General features: G+C 44.3%; 1 protein-coding gene across 7 annotated transcripts in view; it reads left to right on the top strand.

Annotated features, from left to right (window-relative positions):
* LOC121548774 (syntaxin-binding protein 5-like) overlaps positions 1–22,102 on the top strand; it is a 121,559-nt gene that overhangs the window by 54,550 nt on the left and 44,907 nt on the right. For all 7 annotated transcript variants that reach the window (XM_041860335.2, XM_041860333.2, XM_041860331.2 and 4 more), the window contains exons 3-5: positions 1,160–1,241; positions 1,598–1,698; positions 18,253–18,387. In XM_041860335.2, the coding sequence (XP_041716269.1) occupies positions 1,160–1,241; positions 1,598–1,698; positions 18,253–18,387 (318 nt within the window). The remainder of the gene's footprint in view (positions 1–1,159; positions 1,242–1,597; positions 1,699–18,252; positions 18,388–22,102) is intronic.

The following is a 22,102-nucleotide window of genomic DNA, read 5'->3' as shown; positions in this document are numbered from 1 at the left end:
ATGTGCATGTGTGATGTACAGTTTTTTTGTTAGTGAATCAGATGAGTGATGTGTGTAAGCATGTGGTTATATGTTCTGTTCTGGTGCAGGTAAGGCTGTAGTTTAGTGTTGCCCTGACCAGTTTATACAATTATATTCCTGCCCATAGCAGCCTGTGATGCAAGAGATTTTAACAGGCAAGTTTAGCTGGAGATATTAGCTGGATGCTCTACTTGCTTGCTTTTCTCTCCTCTCTGATTGTCATGTGTTACGCCTATCTGCGTAACTGCGTAAAAACTGCACCACCTCTCTTCCTCTCTTCCACTCTGCCTGCACAGGAATTATTGGTAGGATAAATACACATCATCAGTGAGCTCACTCATACAGGCCTTCATTAGAGGAAGCTCTTTATCTTCAATATTTCCCCTTCTCTCTCTCTCTCTCTCTCTCTCTCTCTCTTCCTGCTCCCCCTGCTCCTTTATTATACTGTACGTCTGGATATCTCTCTCCTCCTCCTCCTCCATCCATCCATCCATCCATCTATCCATCGTTCTTTTTCTTGCACCCACACATGCGTGCACTCTCTCCTACTTCCTTCTCCCCCAATTCCTTCTCTCTCTGTCTCTCTCTAGGTCGGAGGGAGATGTCATTCTGTTGTGTTGTTTGTTTCTCTGCAGCTCCAGATGATCTTCCTTTGCCATTTATTTAAATATTTATTTATTTTCTCCATGAACACATCATATCTCTCCAGAAAACAACTTGCAAGGGTAGACATACTTTGGTGAATTATATAGGAAATGCCTCGCTATATCTTCAAGGTAGATAGACAACTGTACTTTGGTGTTTACTACGGGTGGACAGTCGAATGGCTCTCACCTGTCCATTGCTGTCATGACAGAAAATCAGAGCAAGACACAGGCTGTTCTGTTTCAAGCCCATCTAAGGACTGAAACCTATGGGAACCAAAGAATTTCCATGTTGTTCACTCAGGTTAGCGTTGGCTGGTATGCAGGATGGCTGTCACCTTGACATGTCTTTGTGGACCTGTATCTGTCCCTATCAAGTGAATAATGAAAGATAAAGAATAGATGATTCTGTGAATATTGTGTGGTTCTATCTCCTTTATTACCCCTTCCACCTTAGTTTCCACTGGTTGATTCTTTGACGGAGAGCCTATCAGGTTTGGTCGTCCAGGTGTGGAGTGCTACTGTCAACATGAGAGTGGAGCAGCCGTCATCTCGCTACAGTTTCTCATCAACGAGGTGAGTGATGTGGAGAGAAATACACACCACACCCACCACCAGACCTCCTCTAATGACACGCTCTCTCTCTCGTTCTCTAACCTTCCAAAGTCCAAACCCCTCTCTATCTCCTTTTCTCTCCCCCGACTCCAAAACACTTAAAACACTCCTGTATCTATATAGTGTGTGTGTGTGTGTGTGTGTGTGCATGTCTTTGGGACCCAGCAGCTGCAGTACACCCTGTAAGAGCTCTCTCACTTTCTGCTTGAAATTCAGCCTCTTTCACTAGGGGATTGAGCACACCATTGCAAGTTTGTTTGTGCATTCTGTACTACTGATTAGCTGTGTAAATTCTGTCTTCTTCATCCATGCCACAGGGGGCGCTGGTGAGTGCTCTGGCAGACGACAGCGTGCACCTCTGGAACCTGAGGCAGAGGAGGCCCGCCATCCTCCACTCACTCAAGTTCAACAGAGAGAGGTAAGAAACCTTGAAGGTTTCTCTCTCCCTCTTTCTCTCTTTCTCATTATCTCTCTCTCACTCCCTCGCTCTCTTTCTCTCTCTCTCTCGCTCTGATTATGTATTTTTCAATTTCTGCTTTTACTGCAGCATTCAGCAGATGACAACAGCAGACAGTTTAGTAATGTGTTTAGTAGTGTGTTGCGTGCCCCTGTCTATTCACTGGCAGTGGTCATTTTGTAAATAAACTGAAGAAGTATCATATGGCAGACGTGTGTAGAGGTGTCTGTCAGTCCTGTCCTGCCCCAGTGTTACGAACCCCGTGGCTTTAAACGTCTAGGGTGGATGGAGAAGAGACCCGTAACATAATTCATGCAAATTATAAGCGGGACATGGAACAGTGAGAACAAAAACTACACAACAACCATAAACTACCGTCAAACATCAAATGTTTATTGCTGAACACACGGTAAAGGTTTGGGAAAAAGGGCTGAGCAGGACCCAAGAAATGAAACAATAGTGTAAAAAAAACCTAAACTGATCTTGCCTGCCTCAAGAACCGCTAAGCTACTGCTAATCATACAAAAGTACAGTGGGTGGTCCGCTCAGGTCTAACTAGTGTTTTTAGACAGATTTCTTCCTACGGGTAATGTACGCCCAAGGGCAACTTGCTTAAACTCCCCTTTTCCCAGAAACACACAAAGTTACCAAACAGAGTAACCAGCAAATGAGTGAGTACACAAAACACAGGACACCACAGTATCCATACTCACATACGAAAAGTAGTCTAACAAAGTTACCAAACAGAGTAACCAGCAACTTAGTGAGTAAACAAAACACAGGACACCACAGTATCCATACTCACATACGGAAATAGTCTCTAACAACAAACACAACTGACCGGCTTTTAAACAATGGGATGTGTGATTGAAAAACCAGCAACAGGTGGTGCAATGCAGAGGAATGTTCACTGATTGGTCCACCTTAGCAAGCAGCAGCCACCTCAACGACCACCAATCAGGAACATACAGGACACCTGTGATTAGGGCAGAAGGAGAGGAAAAACACAAAAAGACACAGGATACCTGTATCCGTAACACTCCCACCCTTACAAGAGCAAACCACAATGGGTTGCGACACACGTACCATCACAACACCCAAAATTCAAAGATCAACAGCATCCTGACGGGATAACAAAAAAAACCTAGATCTTTAAACACGAGACAAAGCATCTGCCAACACATTATCCGACCCCTTTTTGTGGCGGATCTCCAAATTATAATTTTGCACTACAAGTGCCCAACGCATAAGGCGTTGGTTCTGGTTGTACATCCGGTGGAGAAAAACTAAGGGGTTATGGTCAGTATACACTATCACTGGTAATGCACTGGAACCAACATAAACTTCAAAGTACTGCAGAGCTAACAACAAAGCTAGAGCTTCTTGTTCAATGGTGGAATAGTTTGTCTGACATTTGTTAAATTTCCGTGAAAAATAACAGACAGGATGGTCCACTCCACTCTGGTCCTGCTGCAGTAGAACAGCACCAGCTTACCAGAGGTAGCACCCGAACTATCCTCTGGGTCACACTCTCTGAATAGAATCGTGTTCGACAAATCTATCACTTCACCCACGTGTCGTGCTTGAGCACGTGTGACAGCACAAGCGGGGAACACATCTGGATAACCCTGTGCCAGCTCCTCGGAGAGAGACTGGTCACTTTTATCCAATACGGGTATCACCTTTCCTCCGGCAATATCGTTGCCCATTATAAATGTCACACCTTTTACTGGCAACATAGGACGTACGCCAACTCTGAACAATCCACTGACTAACTCAGAGTGTACGTTCACAAAGTGCAATGGCACTGGGACAAATCCCATTTCAATTCCTTGTACTAACACACTGGAACCACAATATGTATTATTGGACAAGGGCAACACATCAGATAGTATGAACGACTGCGCCGCACCAGTATCTCTGAGGATTCTAACTGGACGCTGAGACGCTTCATCATCTGATATAGAAACAAACCCCTCAAAAATGAACGGTTCATAACTGTGATCTGGGACAGGGACTTTCAAACCACATTCACTATGAGGCCTCTGTCTTGATTCCGGCCTTACAACCGTACGAATCAGCCCAACACCCGTTGGCGGCCTGGCGTGCTGAGGCATCCCCTGTTTGCGTTTAAGCAGAAAGCAATCATTAACCATATGTCCCACCTTATGACAATAGAAACAGTGACGCACATCTTTTTGGGCGTGCTGGATGTACTGCTGGTCGACTAGGACTAAAAAGTTAGCAACTCCGCAGCCCTGCTCTCCGTACGAGCCGAAAACACGCTCTTATGCGTCAACACAAACTCGTCTGCCAATACAGACGCTTCCGACAGTGAGGATACTTTCTGTTCGTTCAGATAAACTACAATGCGTTCGGGTAAGCAATTTTTAAACTCTTCTAACAAGATTAACTCCCGTAGAGAGTTAAAATCAGTTACTTTACTAGCACTGTGCCATTTGTCAAACATATTTCCTTTGTCTCTAGCAAACTCCACATAAGTCTGAGGAGGAGACTTTTTATGAGACCTAAATCTCTGTCGATATGCCTCAGGAACAAGCTCATAGGCACGAAGAACAGTAGCTTTGACCACGTCATGATTCAAGCTGTCTTCAAGAGGTAGTGCTGACAGAACCTCTTGGGCTTTACCTGTTAATTTACACTGAAGTAATAGGCACCATACCTCTTCGGGCCATTTCAATGCTCCCGCTATACGTTCAAAAACACTGAAATAGGAATCAACCTCTGACTCCCTAAACACAGGTACCAAGGTGATCTGTCTACTAATATCAAAAGTAGCAGACGACACAGCTGGTGAGGATGGCTCACTAGCAGGCATAGTATGAGCAGAGACTAACCTCACTGTTTCTGCCTCCAGTTCCATTTTACGCACCTCCAGTTCCATCTTACGCGTCTCCAGTTCTTGATCAAGCCTACGCGTCTCCAGTTCTGCCTCTAGCTTACGCGTCTCCTGTTCTGCCTCTAGCTTACGCGTCTCCTGTTCTGCCTCTAGCTTACGCGTCTCCTGTTCTGCCTCTAGTTCCATTTTACGCATCTCCAGCTTGTCTTGCCTGATTTGTGCCCGCTCTTCCGCCTCCATTTGGAGCCGTGTCGAGCGGACATCCATCCTAGCATCACTGTCGGACAGTGGGGAGAGTGGGTCAAAACGGGGCAATGTGGCTGGAGCCTTAGCCTCGTCCTCAGACACCGACGGGCTTACAGGAGCAGCAACCACATCCCCTACAGGAGCAGCAGGGTCAGGCGGCGGTAATTCAAGCACTCGCTCGTTCAATAATATCTCTAACACTGCTTTCCTAACTTCTGCTTTCACTAAAACCCTTGATATGGGTACAGAAAAGTGGTCAGCCAAAGCCTGTAGATCCACTCTACGGCAATTCTCAAAAACCTCCCACGTAGGGTTTTCCAAAAATGCATCCAACTCAAAAGTAGCCATCCTAAACTAGCAACACGAGCCGTCGAATACTGAACACAAAAAAAACAGGTAGTTACAGCTGCCAAGCTCAACACTGAACGAGACACTAACTAATTTGCATGAGTAGCATGGGTATCAATGAGATAGATCCCGGACGAGCCCCCACATTATGTTACGAACCCCGTGGCTTTAAACGTCTAGGGTGGATGGAGAAGAGACCCGTAACATAATTCATGCAAATTATAAGCGTGACATGGAACAGTGAGAACAAAAACTACACAACAACCATAAACTACCGTCAAACATAAAAGGTTTATTGCTGAACACACGGTAAAGGTTTGGGAAAAAGGGCTGAGCAGGACCCAAGAAATGAAACAATAGTGTAAAAAAAACTAAACTGATCTTGCCTGCCTCAAGAACCGCTAAGCTACTGCTAATCATACAAAAGTACAGTGGGTGGTCCGCTCAGGTCTAACTAGTGTTTTTAGACAGATTTCTTCCTACGGGTAATGTACGCCCAAGGGCAACTTGCTTAAACTCCCCTTTTCCCAGAAACACACAAAGTTACCAAACAGAGTAACCAGCAAATGAGTGAGTACACAAAACACAGGACACCACAGTATCCATACTCACATACGAAAAGTAGTCTAACAAAGTTACCAAACAGAGTAACCAGCAACTTAGTGAGTAAACAAAACACAGGACACCACAGTATCCATACTCACATACGGAAATAGTCTCTAACAACAAACACAACTGACCGGCTTTTAAACAATGGGATGTGTGATTGAAAAACCAGCAACAGGTGGTGCAATGCAGAGGAATGTTCACTGATTGGTCCACCTTAGCAAGCAGCAGCCACCTCAACGACCACCAATCAGGAACATACAGGACACCTGTGATAAGGGCAGAAGGAGAGGAAAAACACAAAAAGACACAGGATACCTGTATCCGTAACACCCAGTGTAAAGGTGACACATTTACACCTGATATCCCTCTTTCATCCTCCCTCCATCCTTCTCCCCCTCTCCTTCTTTCCAACCCAACAACTACACACACACACACACACACACACACACAGACATGCATGCACAACATCCACATGTAACAACATACACACACACTGAATTATGTAATCTTATAATAATATGCAATTAAAATTCAGGTCAGTTGTTATTGCTATTACTACATTTTGACTCAATACCTTTGAAGCCAAATAGTAAGTTATTGTAGTGCAGAATCACCTCACCTCAAGTGGAAGAGATCAACTGTCTCCTCCAATCACAGACGCAGAGCTTACCCATCAGAGCAAATCACAGTGTTCATTTCATGATCCATCAGTCTAATAGGGGAAGGGGTTAACCGTCAGAGCCAATCAGCTGTGCCACTGCTGATGCGACGGACAGGTGGCCGGCAGCGTCTTTACGGTCTGAATGTGTTCCTGCCGAGTGTGTGAACATGTGTGACATTTAGCGAGCGTGGCTCTCGAACAGTGGCGTGTATTCATGGATGCCAAGGGAAGCCAGGCTTCAACCAAAACATTTACCAAGAAAAAAACATATACAATAATGTATCTTTCGTCTCTCTGTGCTTCATAATTGTTCTTCAATTCAAAAAGGGCTGAATGTATCACACAGGAGAAAGCATCCGAGCTAGCGAAACAGTGCCCCTCTGTCCCTGTATGTGTAGCCCATCTATCTGATGCTGTCTGGTCAAAAGGAGTATGATATTGTTGCCGCCCGTAGCAAGCATTTGGCCTCCCTTGATAAAAAATATATACAATAATAGCCAATCAGCGTTGAGCTAAGCTGAGTGAGCTCAACTGTAAATGCTCCTGGTGCACCCAAAAAAAGTGTCAAGGGAAGCCAGTTTGGATTTGGCTGCACACCAATCACATCACATCAAGCCAAACGTCATTTGTGTTGTTGTCCTCTAGCTAGCTAAAATTGTCTCTTTCCTATACTAGCCATGGATGAAGATTTGGACTTTTACTTAGTTCTCCGTACTGGCCAATGATTATAACAGCGATTCTGATCCAACCATAAATTCATACATTGTGCCTCTGGCCTGAGAAGATGGAAGTTCAATATTTAGCTAGATGTATTAAGCTAATGTTAACTAGCTGGCTAATTGTTGCCCATGAAAGGAAGTTAGGCTAGCGAGCAAGCATTTTAGCCAGGTAGCCTACTTGAAAGAGAGTAGGATGGTATTGGCATTTCTCTACAAGTAGGGTGAGTCAACATGTTTTTTCTACTTACGCACACACACTCACACAGAAATCAGCACCATGGACAGCCACATGATATTTAGCTTACGTTGATTGGACTAAATTGTTTTTGGAATCTTTTAGTTGTCACTGTATTAGACTAAGCATAGGTGATTTGATGATGTTGACATGTTGAAGTTGAAATGGTGCTGGAATAGTGGAGGCAGCTCCTGTTTTCTTTGCGACTTGCGGTAACTCTACGGTGTTCTAAATCAATAGTTGTTTAGTAGTCCGAAAATGTCGGAAACGTTAACTTGCTTGACCATGCTGTAGGTCATGTAACTGTTTGTTACATGCAATATGCTTTGTGGACTCCACCGGACAGATGCTGCTCTCCGGTTTTGTGATGAAACAAAGTTGTGGTTTAATTTATTCTGCAACTGTGTCTTCTTATTGTCTCGGCCTTAGGCCTATACAGTGCTGTGAAAAAGTGTTTGCTCCCTTTGTAATATTCTATACTTTTGCATATTTTTAATAGTGAATGTTATCAGATCTTCAACCAAAACCTAATATTAGATAAAGGGAACCTGAGTGAACAAATATCACAACAATTACATATTATTTCATTTATTTCGGAAACAAAGTTATGCAACACCCAATGCCCCTGTGTGAAAAAGTAATTGCCCCCTTACACTCAATAACTGGTTGTGCCACCTTTAGCTGCAATGACTCCAACCAAACGCTTCCTGTAATTGTTGATCAGTCTCTCATGTCGCTGTGGAGGAATTTTGGCCCACTCTTCCATGCAGAACTGCTTTAACTCAGCGACATTTGTGGGTTTTCAAGCATGAACTGCTCGTTTCAAGTCCTGCCACAACATCTCAATTGGGATTAGGTCTGGACTTTGACTAGGCCATTCCAAAACTTCACATTTGTTACTTTTTAACAATTTTCATGTAGATCTTATTGTGTGTTTTGGATCATTGTCTTGCTGCATGACCCAGCTGTGCTTCAGCTTCAGCTCACAGATGGATGGCCTGACATTCTCCTGTAGAATTCTCTGATACAGAACAGAATTCATGGTTCCTTCTATTAAGGCAAGTCGTCCAGGTCCTTAGGCAGCAAAGCATCCCCAAACCATCACACTACCACCACCATGCTTGACTGTTGGTATAAGGTTCTTACTGTGGAATGCAGTGTTTGGTTTTTGCCAGGCATAATGGGACCCATGTGGTCCAAAAAGTTATACTTTTGACCAATCTGTACATAGAACATTCTTCCAAGAGTCTTGATGATCATCCAGGTGCTTCCAGGTGCTTTTTGGCAAACTTGGGTTAACTGCTTGAAAACCCACAAATGTCACTGAGTTAAAGCAATTCTGCATGCAAGATTGGGCCAGAATTCCTCCACAGCGATATGAGGGACTGATCAACAACTACAAGAAGCATTTGGTTGCAGTCATTGCAGCTAAAGGTGGCACAACCAGTTATTGAGTGCAAGAGGGCAATTACTTTTTCACACAGGGGAATTGGGTGTTGCATAACTTTGTTAATTAAATAAATAAAATAAGTATAATTTAAAAAATAATTGTAAACTCAGGTTCCCTTTATCTAATATTAGGTTTTGGTTGAAGATCTGATAACATTCAGTATCAAAAATATGCTAAAGTTGAGAAAGTCAGAAAGGGGGCAAATACTTTTTCACAGCACTATATATCACAGTGGCAAGGCATATGAACTAACAAGTTATAGAGCAAACAACACAATTATCACAACACATAGGTTGTAATATGGCTTTTTTCCCCTTGCTTGGCTTCCCCAGTAATTTAAAAACGCACCGCTACTGCTCTCGAATGCAGCCTGCCTGCCTCCCTGAGCAACAAGAGTGAACTCAACAGACAATATCACACAGAGCTGAGGAGAGGATGGAGGTGAGGATGAGGAGGGGAAGGAGGGAGACTCAAAATATCTTCCTTTCCACACATACAACCTCTCACGTAGTATTTCCATGTATCGAACATGAAAGACAGTACAGGTGTGCCAGTGTAGGTCAAGGTAGAAAAAACACGTGTTTATCCCCTCCCTCCCTGAGTTTCCTCCAACAGTGTTTTCTGTTAAATACGGCTCACTTCAGCCTCAGTGTGTCAGGCCAGTGAAGACAAGGTGGCCATGTTTCTCCTTCAACAAACTGACAGAGATCACACTAGAACTGTCTCAGCATTCTAGAACACTTGAGAACAGAACAGGCTGTGAGACCGAACCAAACCAAACCCTTATTTACTTCAAAACTCCCTCTGTCACCAAAACTGTGAAATAACTGTTTGATACTGTTTGATATTCTGTGACTGAAATGCTCACGCACGTCTTGGGATGTTGTTGAAACAGCCACAGCCGACCGAGTCTACTTATCACACCTCTAAGTGACACTGATAACTGGTGTTGAAGTAACAACTTTGAAGCATCATCATAACAATCAATCAAATGTATTTATAAAGCCCTTTTTGTATTTATAAAGCCCCTTTCACAAAGTGCTATACAGAAACCCAGCCTAAAACCCCAAACAGGAAGCAATGCAGATGTAGAAGCACGGTGGCTAGGAAAATCTCCCTAGAAAGGCAGGAACCTAGGAAGAAACCTAGAGAGGAACCAGGCTCAGTGTGGCCAGTCCTCCGGATAATAGCAACGTTTCTGGTTGGCACAGATCTAAGATCAGCTTAGCCTCACTAAATGTTAAACTATAATTAACTACTCTTCAGGATTAGAGAAAGACCATGTTCCAAACTCTCAAGCATTCCCCCTTCATCTCCTTTATCATCTCCTTCTCCTTTGTCATCTCCTTCATCTTCTCCTTTGTCATCTCCTTCATCATCTCCTTGTCTCCTCTCCTTCACCACAGCTGGTCAGAAAGGAGAAGATGTGTTGCAGAAAGCCCTCCCAGCCATCACTATGACTGATCCAGTCCCACTAGATCAGTGGAGATGAGGAGAGAGAAAGTCCTGTTGGAGTGGTGTGGTGGCTGAGTCAGTTGTATGGTGAGAGGGGCTGGAGTAAAGGAGAGGAGGAGAGGAGAAGGGAGGATGGGAGCAGAGGAGTAATGAGGAGAGGGGAGTAGGAGAGGAGAGGAGAGGAAAAAATGGGAGAGGAGAGCAGAAGAGAAGAGAGGAAAAGAAGGGAGAGGGGAGGGGGGAGGGGAGGGAGGGGAGGAAAGGAAAGGAGAGAGAGGAGAGGAGAGGAAAGAAGAGAGGAGGGGATGAGAGAAGAAATCTTGCCTAGTCATTGTGGCTGTGGGGACTCTGTCGCCTCCTGCTGCAAATGCAGGCTTCCATCGTCATCACAGGCTGAGTAAGATGAAGCTGATGTGATACAAGCACATTCTCTCCACAAACAGAACCCCAACCACAGGATATACAGCATACTGGAGGCACAAGTATCCACTGCATATGTAGTTCCCTAGAATCCCATTGGACTGGGTTAGTATACGGTAGAGAGTGGAGTACCACATGTGTTTGGTCTGGGTTCTGTGTAGGCTGTGCCGGTTAGTTCAAAGCTGATCTGACAGCATAACCAATTAGTGGGCAGTCCACACAGCCCACATCTAAAAGAAAGGGGACAGAGGACTTAATTGGCCAGATACTTTTTAATAATGCAGCCCACACACAGGCACATACACACACACACACACTCACAAACATACACACACAGACACACACACGCACTCTCCAACCACTCAAACACTTCACTTCCCAAGTGGCTATCAGGTTGCCTCTCATTTCATTTCTATTTTCTTTAGTTTTTTCATCCCTTCTTTCCCGGGAGGAGATGAAGTGAGGGACGCTGGGCTGAGTTATGTAATAGAAGGAGGACAGGTATTTTTAGGATGTACATTCCCCAGTTCCAAACGGATTCCCCTATCTTTGTTTCATCACAGTGGGCAAATACTCAGAGTGTGTCAGATCAGATCATGTTTAATCGTTTTTAAATAGTTGTTTTAAAAAAATCTATCAGCTTGGTACTGTAGATTATCATTGCTGAGGAAATGTGTTCGGCCTGCATCCTCAATTCTTGTGATGTGTCATGACCACTTAAAGTTGGGATAATCCTAGAGAAGCGTCTTCTCGTGTTCACACAGTTTTGAGCTATAGTTCGAATCAGAGTTTGAATATTTGCTACATTGTATTGTTTTAATTTGGTAATGTTGGTTTCACATTACCAAATGTCAAACTAACTAAAACTCCTAAACAAAACCATGTGTCCATGCATGTCATTTGTTTATTAGACAAAAATGCTCATGTTAAATCATCTATGATTATCATGAAGCATCACTTGTGTGTCCCAATCTTCATATTACTTTCGCGTTGGTCTTCCAACAGCATGCGTGAGGAAACAGCGCAATAGCCGCTCTAACTGAGACGTGAATAGGCTATGTTCAGTATCCTATATCCCCGGAACTTTCCCTGTCTCCCCTAATCTGCATCGGATGAGCTCATAAATGCAATGCTGCTACTCACAGAATGTTTCAGTGATATTAAGTTATGATGCTGCTTGCTGCAGTTCATCAAATGTTCGCAGTCAAACAACCAATAATTCTGTGCGACTCTGGTTGTTTTCCTGTGTTTGGTCCGGACTGCATTCTCTCCTGCAGCGAACTGCACCATGGTACGAATTTAAATACAAGTCTTTGAGTATGAGTGTGAATTTAGTTTGTGTGCAGGTGTTGTATGGGTGTGTTTGCATGTGATCAAGGAAGCGTGTGCTGTGTATATTAATGTGTGTGTGTGTGTGTGTGTGTTATGCGAGACCACCCTTTTTGACCACGGTGAGTTGTTTAGTGCGCTCCCAAGTGTGGATAGAGTGTTCACACCAGTCCAAACGGAACGAACTAATGCCATGTCCACAAGATGCACATGCGTTTTGCCGTATGTTGTTTTTGCCAGATGTCTAGCCCGCATTTTCCCTACTTGATGCACATGTGCTTCGCAAGGCTGCAGAACGGTTTGCAGCATGGATAAAATAATGTTTGCCCTGTTCGACCAAAGCTAATAATTAGAACAGATTACAGTTATTCTCCTATCGACCTACTGGTTTCATAGGCTGGCAGAGCTACCAACAGACGGGCGCATTACAACAATTAATCTAGTTTGTTTCTATTTTTCTGTCACATTCATCTCTAGCAACATCAATAAATTGGACTGGTTGTTCCCGTATAGAGTACTGATTTCAAATCATGATGGCATGCAAAATTACGCACAGAACAGTTGTGTGTATTAATTTTGCACACCATTCTGTTGGCTGGTTTGCACTACCCAAGTGTATTAATGATGAATTGTCCCAGTGTCATTCTTACCGGAGACAAATTTCCAGTCATTCAGTCGGTATCTTCTCATCTCTTACTACAGTAGCCGTCATGACTACCTATGCATGTGTTTATAATAATAATATGCCATTTAGCAGACGCTTTTATCCAAAGCGACTTACAGTCATGCGTGCATAATTTTTTTTGTGTATGGGTGGTCCCGGGGTTCGAACCCACTACCCTGGCGTTACAAGCGCCGTGCTCTACCAGCTGAGCTACAGAGGACCATGCAAGCGTGTGTATGCATGAATGAGTGATTGGGTTTTGTTATGTAAGTATACAGGTAAAAGTCAGTAAATTAGAATATTTTGAAAAACTTGATTTATTTCAGTAATTGCATTCAAAAGGTGTAACTTGTACATTATATTTATTCATTGCACACAGACTGATGCATTCAAATGTTTATTTCATTTAATTTTGATGATTTGAAGTGGCAACAAATGAAAATCCAAAATTCCGTGTGTCTAAAATTAGAATATTACTTAAGGCTAATACAAAAAAGGGATTTTTAGAAATGTTGGCCAACTGAAAAGTATGAAAATGAAAAATATGAGCATGTACAATACTCAATACTTGGTTGGAGCTCCTTTTGCCTCAATTACTGCATTAATGCGGCGTGGCATGGAGTCGATGAGTTTCTGGCACTGCTCAGGTGTTATGAGAGCCCAGGTTGCTCTGATAGTGGCCTTCAACTCTTCTGCGTTGTTGGGTCTGGCATTCTGCATCTTCCTTTTCACAATACCCCACAGATTTTCTATGGGGCTAAGGTCAGGGAGTTGGCTGGCCAATTTAGAACAGAAATACCATGGTCCGTAAACCAGGCACGGGTAGATTTTGCGCTGTGTGCAGGCGCCAAGTCCTGTTGGAACCTGAAATCTCCATCTCCATAGAGCAGGTCAGCAGCAGGAAGCATGAAGTGCTCTAAAACTTGCTGGTAGACGGCTGCGTTGACCCTGGATCTCAGGAAACAGAGTGGACCGACACCAGCAGATGACATGGCACCCCAAACCATCACTGATGGTGGAAACTTTACACTAGACTTCAGGCAACGTGGATCCTGTGCCTCTCCTGTCTTCCTCCAGACTCTGGGACCTCGATTTCCAAAGGAAATGCAAAATTTGCTTTCGTCAGAAAACATGACTTTAGACCACTCAGCAGCAGTCCAGCTCTTTTTTCCTTAGCCCAGGTGAGCGCTTTCGCTGTTTCTTGGTCAACAGTGGCTTGACACGAGGTAGTGCGGCAGTTGAAACCCATGTCTTTCAAGCGTCTCTTGGTGGTGGATCTTGAAGCCCTGACTCCAGCAGCTGTCCACTCCTTGTGAATCTCCCCCCACATTTTTGAATGGGTTTTTTTCACAATCTTGACTAGGGCGCGGTGATCCCTATCGCTTGTACACTTTTTCTGACCACAGTTTTTCCTTCCCTTTGCCTCTCTATTAATGTGTTTGGACACAGAGCTCTGAGAACAGCCAGCCTCTTCTGCAATAACCTTTTGTGTCTTTCCCTCCTTGTGCAATGTGTCGATGGTCGCCTTTTGGACAGCTGTCAAATCTGAAGTCTTCCCCATGTTTGTGTAGGCTTCAGAACTGGACTGAGAGACCATTTAAAGCCCTTTGCAGGTGTTTTTGAGTTAATCAGCTGATTAGTTTGTGGCACCAGGTGTCTTCAAAATGTAACCCTTACACAATATTCTAATTTTGTGACACACGGAATTTTGGATTTTCATTTGTTGCCACTTCAAATCATCAAAATTAAATGAAATAAACATTTGAATGCATCAGTCTGTGTGCAATGAATAAATATAATGTACAAGTTACACCTTTTGAATGCAATTACTGAAATAAATCAAGTTTTTCAAAATATTCTAATTTACTGACTTTACCTGTATTGGTGTCTGTGAGTGTTCACATGCTTTGTGATTTTGTGTGTGTGTGTGTGCCGGGCGGAGTGGCCATCTGGCATTTCAGTCAAATGCCTGATGGGCTGGTCCGTTTGTAGCCAAGTGGGCCTGTCTAACTTGTTTTTTAAAAATCATTATTTTGCTAAAAACATGTGCCGGTGTTTTAGAAATGCCAGGACCAATTTCTGGTCACAGTCCGCCCCTGTGTGTGTGTGTGTGTGTGTGTGTGTGTGTGTGTGTGTGTGTGTGTGTGTGTGTGTGTGATGCATGTCGAGCAGCCTGACACCTCTGCTCAAACCCATGAATATATTCATTGTACTGCAGAGCAGTGGAGCGGAGACAGGGACCAGCTCTACCCAGGTGTGTGTGTGTTTGTGTGTGTATAGTCTGACAGTATGCACTGCTTCTCACTACTGCCCTGCAGCCAGAAAGATACTGAGAGACAGAGAGGGAGAGAAAAACACCTAGAGAAAGAGAAGGAGAGGGAGAGGAGGGGGATTGGATTTGGGGAGCAAGTGAAAAAGAGAATCTAAAAGATGGACACGGGAAGAGAGAGAGAGGAAGGGAGAGGGGAAGATTGGATAGGAGGAAAAGGAGATGGAGAGCTGTGTGTACAGCTGTGTGCATGTGTGAGAGCTGTGTGTACAGCTGTGTGCATGTGTGAGAGCTGTGTGTACAGCTGTGTGCATCTGTGAGAGCTGTGTGTACAGCTATGTGCATGTGTGAGAGCTGTGTGTACAGCTGTATGCATGTGTGAGAGCTGTGTGTATAGCTGTGTGCATGTGTGAGAGCTGTGTGTATAGCTGTGTGCATGTGTGAGAGCTGTGTGAGGCAGTGGTGGTCGGTGACGTTTAAGATGAGGGAGGGATTTCTTTGGGGGGGCTTATTTCCATTACAGCATATTGGATGACTGTCATTCATATTCCATTCACCCAGCTCAATGTAACATCAATAGGTTTAGGCTACTACAGGAGCCTAAATGAGGTTGCTACAACCTATGAATGAAAGTTTACAACATAGGTGCACAGGTTAAGAGGAAAAATTTGAGTGATCAAGGTGACAGACAGTGATACATTCAATACCGCCTTGCACACTCTTGCCTGCATCTAGCTGATCTGGGGTGTAATCATTAGTCCAACAGTTGCAAACAAGAGTTTCCATTGGACAAATTCGGGTATGTTTATCCCCGTTTCGTTCCGTTTAAGAAATTTTTTTCAACAGAATCGTTGGAATGAATACAACCCTGATCACACGCAAACTCAGTTCACTTTCTTAGCAGCCACATACAAACAGCATGATCATTTTGCTTGTTGTAGAATTACTTCTCGCATCTATGTGCTCTCCTCCTCTCACCTTTTCCCTTCGTTTGTGGACTTCAGTGCACAACAACAGCTGTCTGTGACCAGGCAAAAAAAAACGTTACAAGCAAACCTTCATATCATAACCGCTAACCACTACAAACATTGTTGTCACCATATTAGCTAACGTCATAGTCAACATAGCTACTAGAACTAATGTGTTAGTAAACCCGCTACAATCATGCAGTACAGTGTACAGTCAACAAGCAGTTTAGCAGGTGGCAATAAATTAATTAAACCAAAAGCTTACCTCGACTTGGAAGAGTTCCAGTGTTGGATAGCCATAGCCAGCCAGTATTTGAGTAGGCTAAACTAGCTAGCTGCATTCGCTAGCTAAGTGAAAGTGAAAAACTAAATACAATGAAATCTCTCTCTCATTTTTTAAGAAATGAATTTGTTCTAAATTGTTCAACTATTGTATTTCTCTCTCTTTTAGTCAACTATTCACCACATTTATGCACTGCAGTGCTAGCTAGCAGTGCTATTCTTTCAGTACTATATTCATTATCTGATCCTGTAATTGGGTGGACAACATGTCAGTTCATGCTGCAAGAGCTCTGATAGGTTGGAGGACGTCCTCTGGAAGTTGTCATAATTACTGTGTAAGTCTATGGAAGGGGGTGAGAACCATGAGCCTCCTAGGTTTTGTATTGAAGTCAATGTACCCAGAGGAGGACGGAAACTAGCTGTCCTCCGGCTACACCATGGTGCTACCCTACAGGGTGCTGTTGAGGATACTGTAGACCTTCATTCCAAAACACTGTGTTTTAATAATTTATTTGGTGACGTGAATATATTTAGTATAGATTTATCTAAAAATGATAACTTTTTCAATGTTTCACTATTTTTATTTTTATGAAATTCACTGAGGAGGATGGTCCTCCCCTTCCTCCTCTGAGGAGCCTCCACTGGTGTGTATGTGTGCGACTGTGTGTGCATGTGTATCCAGTCCAACAGAACCGGATGATACTCATGTTCATGAGTTGTGTGTCATACGTCATTGGTGCCGCTTGACTAGTCAGGGAAAGACAGGGATGAGCAGAGCCTATGGGACAGGACCACTTTAGGGGCTCTTATACTCATCCCTGTAGCCAACAGAGCAGAACTAGCCCCAGACAGACAGAGAGAAAGAGGAGAGGGGGAGAGAGAGAGTGGAAGAGAGACCGGGAAAGAGGAAGAGAGTAGAGAGAGGGGAAGAGAGAAAGAGGAGAGAGGGAGAGAGAGAGAGTGGGAGAGATGGAGGAGAGACAGGACATGGATGATGATGTATGATCTAGGGATGGTGTGATGCGTCATACATACAACCCATGATTCTCATGTTAAAACTCTCAAATGGCTGCAGTGTGCATTTTTGGATCAGATGTGGGCTTGAATCCTACAAAGTGGTTGACTAACTCCTCTTCATTCACCATTTGATACCCAACCCTCAGCTAACTCTACAATAACGCTATTCTACTTCCTCTCCTCTTTCATCTCCCTCCTTCCCTGGGGGAGTGTGGTTCTGGTCAGAAGTGATGTGTTCAGGTATATCAGGCCTGGTTGGATGACCAAGTCGACCTACGTTGGTCCTTTTTTATTCATGAAGCACCATTAGGAAGTCTTGAAGGGCTTCTTTTAAAGTGCTGATTCCAGGTCAAAATGACTAGAGGGGGATAGATGACCGCTGGGACCTAGGTATAGACTGATGGGGGGTTCAAAGGCTTTTGGCCATTCATTAAACTACATCTAGAGAGATGGATGGTTGAATGGATGGATTGATGGCTGAAGGACAAGTGGAATGATTGGACGAACTGATGAAAGATAGAAGATGAAACAGATTGATGAAGGGTAGAGAAGGAGGGAAGGAAGAGTAATATATGTGTTCTGGTCCAGTCCTCTCGTCTCAAATTGGTCCGGTAATTAGGTGCCCAATAGAGTTTTAAACACCTCCACCGTCACCTTGGTCTCAGCTCATCATTATTAATCTCACTGTAGAAATCAATACACACTGAGGAAGATTCGTAAACTGCACAGTTTCTGTGTTGTAAAATGCAAATCAGTTATCACCAGCAATACCCCGCTCTGTCTTTCTTTTTTCTCTCTCTCTTTGTCTAATACTATTACTTTTACTACCTCTCTGTGTCTCTATCTCTCTCTGTCTCTATCTCTCTGTGTCTGTATCTCTCTGTGTCTCTATCTCTCTGTGTCTCTATCTCTCTGTGTCTCTATCTCTCTGTGTCTCTTAGCTCCTACATAAACTCTCTCTCTCTTCTCTCCCTGTCTTCCAGGATCACATTCGTCCACCTGCCCTTCCAGAGTAAATGGCTGTACATCGGCACAGAGAAAGGAAACATCCACATCGTCAACGTAGAGTCGTTCACACTCTCAGGCTACGTCATCATGTGGAACAAAGCCATCGAACTGTGAGTGGAGATTACACTGGTGGAATGGAGATAGCTTTCAAAGAGCATCTTACAGATGTAGGCTCTTAATATGATCACTCTTTTGTTGCTGAGAATTTTCCTGCACCGCAGGAAATGCAGATGAGCTTTGTGATTTACATAAATTCACTGAAAACCCACACTAACACACGGTTATATAAACAGTATTGCCCTTTTCTTGTAGCCTACTCAAGCAACATTATGGAATCAATGTTCAAATCCTGTTGCTGCAGGATTATTTTGCTGTGACAATATAGGTCAAATTAAGACAGTACATCTGTAGTCACCTCTAGACTTCAACCACAACTGGTGGCTTTAGTAACTGCAGATGTGAAGGAGAAAGGAATTGAATCACTAGTTCTGACTCTTAGTTATTAGGCCTCTTCAACACGGGGTTAAAGTATTAAGACACTGTGCTATTCCACAGGGTGTTGCTGTTGACATTTTCCATGTTGTTTCTGCTCTAGAGCTCTTGCATAATTCACTCCTGACATTTGTTGCATTTTCCTCATCCTGTCTCTTCCTGTCTCATAGTGAGGGATGGAACAGGTGTCTCTTAAGATTAGTGTGGCCATGTACAGATGTCCTGTGTCAACAGTGCTGAGGGGAGAGGGAGGATGAAAGGAGAGGAGAGGAGAGGGGGAGGGGAGAGGAGACGAGATGGGCGAGAAAAAGAGAGAAAGGGAAGAGAGGATAGGAAAGAGAGCGGGGTTGATAGAGAAGGGTGGGGGTTTAGGAGAGGCGAGGGGGTAGACGAGAGGAAGGAGAGAGGAAGTAGAGAAATAGGTTGGGGTAGACAAAATCAAATCAAATCAAAATGTATTGGTCACATACACATGTTTAGCAGATGTTATTGCGGGTGTAGCGAAATGCTTGTGTTTCTAGCTCCAACAGTGCAGTAAAATCTAACAAATTCACAACAATACACACAATACACACTAATCTAAAGTAAAGGAATGGACTTAAGAATATATAAATATTTGGACGAACAATGTCAGAGCGGCATAGACTAAGATACAGTAGAATAGAATAGAATACAGTATATACATATGAGATGAGTAATGCAAAAATATATAAACATTATTAAAGTGACCATTGTTCCATTATTAAAGTGGCCAGTGATTTCAATAGGCAGCAGCAGCCTCTAATGTGCTAGTGATGGCTATTTATCAGTCTGATGGCCTTGAGATAGAAGCTGTTTTTCAGTCTCTCGGTCCCAGCTTTGATGCACCTGTGCTGACCTCGCCTTCTGGATGATAGCGGGGTGAACAGGCAGTGGCTCGGGTGGTTGTTGTCCTTGATGATCTTTTTGGCCTTCCTGTGATATCGGGTGCTGTAGGTGTCCTGGAGGGCAGGTAGTTTACCCCCCCAGTAATGTGTTGGGCATACCGCACCACCCTCTTGAGAGCCCTGCGTTTGCGGGCGGTGCAGTTGCCGTACCAGGTGGTGATACAGCCCGACAGGATGCTCTCAATTGTGCATCTGTAAAAGTTTGTGAGGGTTTTAGGTGCCAAGCCAAATTTCTTCAGCCTCCTGAGGTTGAAGAGGCGCTGTTGCGCCTTCTTCATCACACTGTCTGTGTGGGTGGACCATTTCAGTTTGTCAGTGATGTGTACGCCAACGAACTTGAAGCTTTCCACCTTCTCCACTGCGGTCCCGTCGATGTGGATAGGGGTGTGCCCCCTCTGCTGTTTCCTGAAGTCCACGTTCAGCTCCTTTGTTTTGTTGACGTTGAGTGAGAGGTTATTTTCCTGGCACCACACTCCCAGGGCCCTCACCTCCTCCCTGTCTCATTATTGTTGGTAATCAGGCCTACTATTGTTGTGTCGTCTGCAAACTTGATGATTGAGTTGGAGGCGTGCGTGGCCACGCAGTCATGGGTGAACAGGGAGTACAGGAGGGCGCTGAGCACGCACCCTTGTGGGGCCCCAGTGTTGAGGATCAGCGAAGTGGAGGTGTTGTTTCCTACCTTCACCACCTGTGGGTGGCTCGTCAGGAAGTCCAGGACCCAGTTGCACAGGGCGGGATTCAGACCCAGGGCCTTGAGCTTAATGATGAGCTTGGAGGGTACTATGGTGTTGAATGCTGAGCTGTAGTCAATGAACACCATTCTTACATAGGTATTCCTCTTGTCCAGATGGGATAGGGCAGTGTGCAGTACGATGGTGATTGCATCGTCTGTGGATCTATTGAGGCTGTAAGCAAATTGAAGTGGGTCTAGGGTGCCAGGTAAGGTAGAGGTGATATGATCCTGGACTAGTCTCTCAAAGCACTTCATGATGACAGAAGTGAGTGCTACGGGTCTATAGTCATTTAGTTTCAGTTACCTTTGCTTTTTTGGGTACAGGAATAATGGTGGACATCTTGAAGCATGTGGGGACAGCAGACTGGGATAGGGAGAGATTGAATATGCCCGTAAACACTCCAGCCAGCTGGTCTGTGCATCCTCTGAGGACACGGCTAGGGATGCCGTCTGGGCCGACAGCCTTGCGAGGGTTAACACGCTTGAATGTCTTACTCACGTCGGCCACGGAGAAGGAGAGCCCACAGTCCTTGGTAGCGGGCCGCGTCGGTGGGACTGTGTTATCCTCAAAGCGGGCGAAGAAGATGTTTAGCTTGTCCGGAAGCAAGACGTTGGTGTCGGCGACGTTGCTGGTTTTCCCTTTGTAGTCCGTGATTGTCTGTAGACCCTGCCACGTACATCTCGTGTCTGAGCTGTTGAAGTGTGACTCCACTTCTCTATACTGACGTTTTTCCTGTTTGATTGCCTTATGGAGGGAATAACTACACTGTTTGTATTCGGACAAGTAGGAGAGAGGTGGAGGAGAGGAGAGTTGGGAATAAGGAAGGAAGTAGTGTGAACGGGTGACAGTATGGGTCTAAGGAGTCATGCCTGCCAGTCCTGAAGCTGCCATGGTATTTCCTGACTAAAGGTGTGTGTGTGTGTGTGTGCCTGTCTGTGTGTGTGTGTGTGTGTGTGTGTGTGTGTGGCCCATAACAGTATATCTGCACACAAAGGCTTTATGATGAGGGAAGAGCGCTTTGGACTTTCTCTCTCCTTCTCTCTCTCCCTTCTCTCTTTTTCTGTCTCATCTTATTGTTGGCTGTGGGATGCAAGGTAGATACCTCTCCTGCCTTTATCTTCTCCTATTGTCCTCTTTGGAGCTGTCATCAGAGAGGGACGTGGAGTGGGCGGCTCAGAGACAATGCGCTTTCTATTTTACACCACCTCAGTACCGCACTGCATAGAGAGAAATACACCCGAGCAGAGCACAGAACATTACAGAGTGGAACAGAACACTGTCAAGAAGATTATCAGGAAGTACTGCAGCACTCAGTACTATAGCAGAACACTGCCGTTCAGTCCAGTACTGTTCTAGTTTAGTAATATGGGGAGAAAAGACCCAAGTACTTCTAGGTAACAGTAAGGTAAACGCTGGAGTTGTGTTCTACTATTACACTAGGCATAGTGAAGAAGAGTGCCCCCAGTTTACTAGACCAAAGAGTATGAGACAGAGCAGTGGTGATAGTGGGACATTACAAAACCAGTCATCACCCTCCCTGTCGTCATCACGTAAACCAATCATCACCCTCCCTGTAGTCATCACGTAAACCAGTCATCACCCTCCCTGTAGTCATCACGTAAACCAGTCATCACCCTCCCTGTAGTCATCACGTAAACCAGTCATCACCCTCC

This window comes from Coregonus clupeaformis, chromosome 33 (genome assembly GCF_020615455.1).
Source record: "Coregonus clupeaformis isolate EN_2021a chromosome 33, ASM2061545v1, whole genome shotgun sequence".
Taxonomy (NCBI): domain Eukaryota; kingdom Metazoa; phylum Chordata; class Actinopteri; order Salmoniformes; family Salmonidae; genus Coregonus; species Coregonus clupeaformis.
Note: the sequence above shows the minus strand (reverse complement) of the source record. Positions and strands in the feature narration are given on the sequence as shown.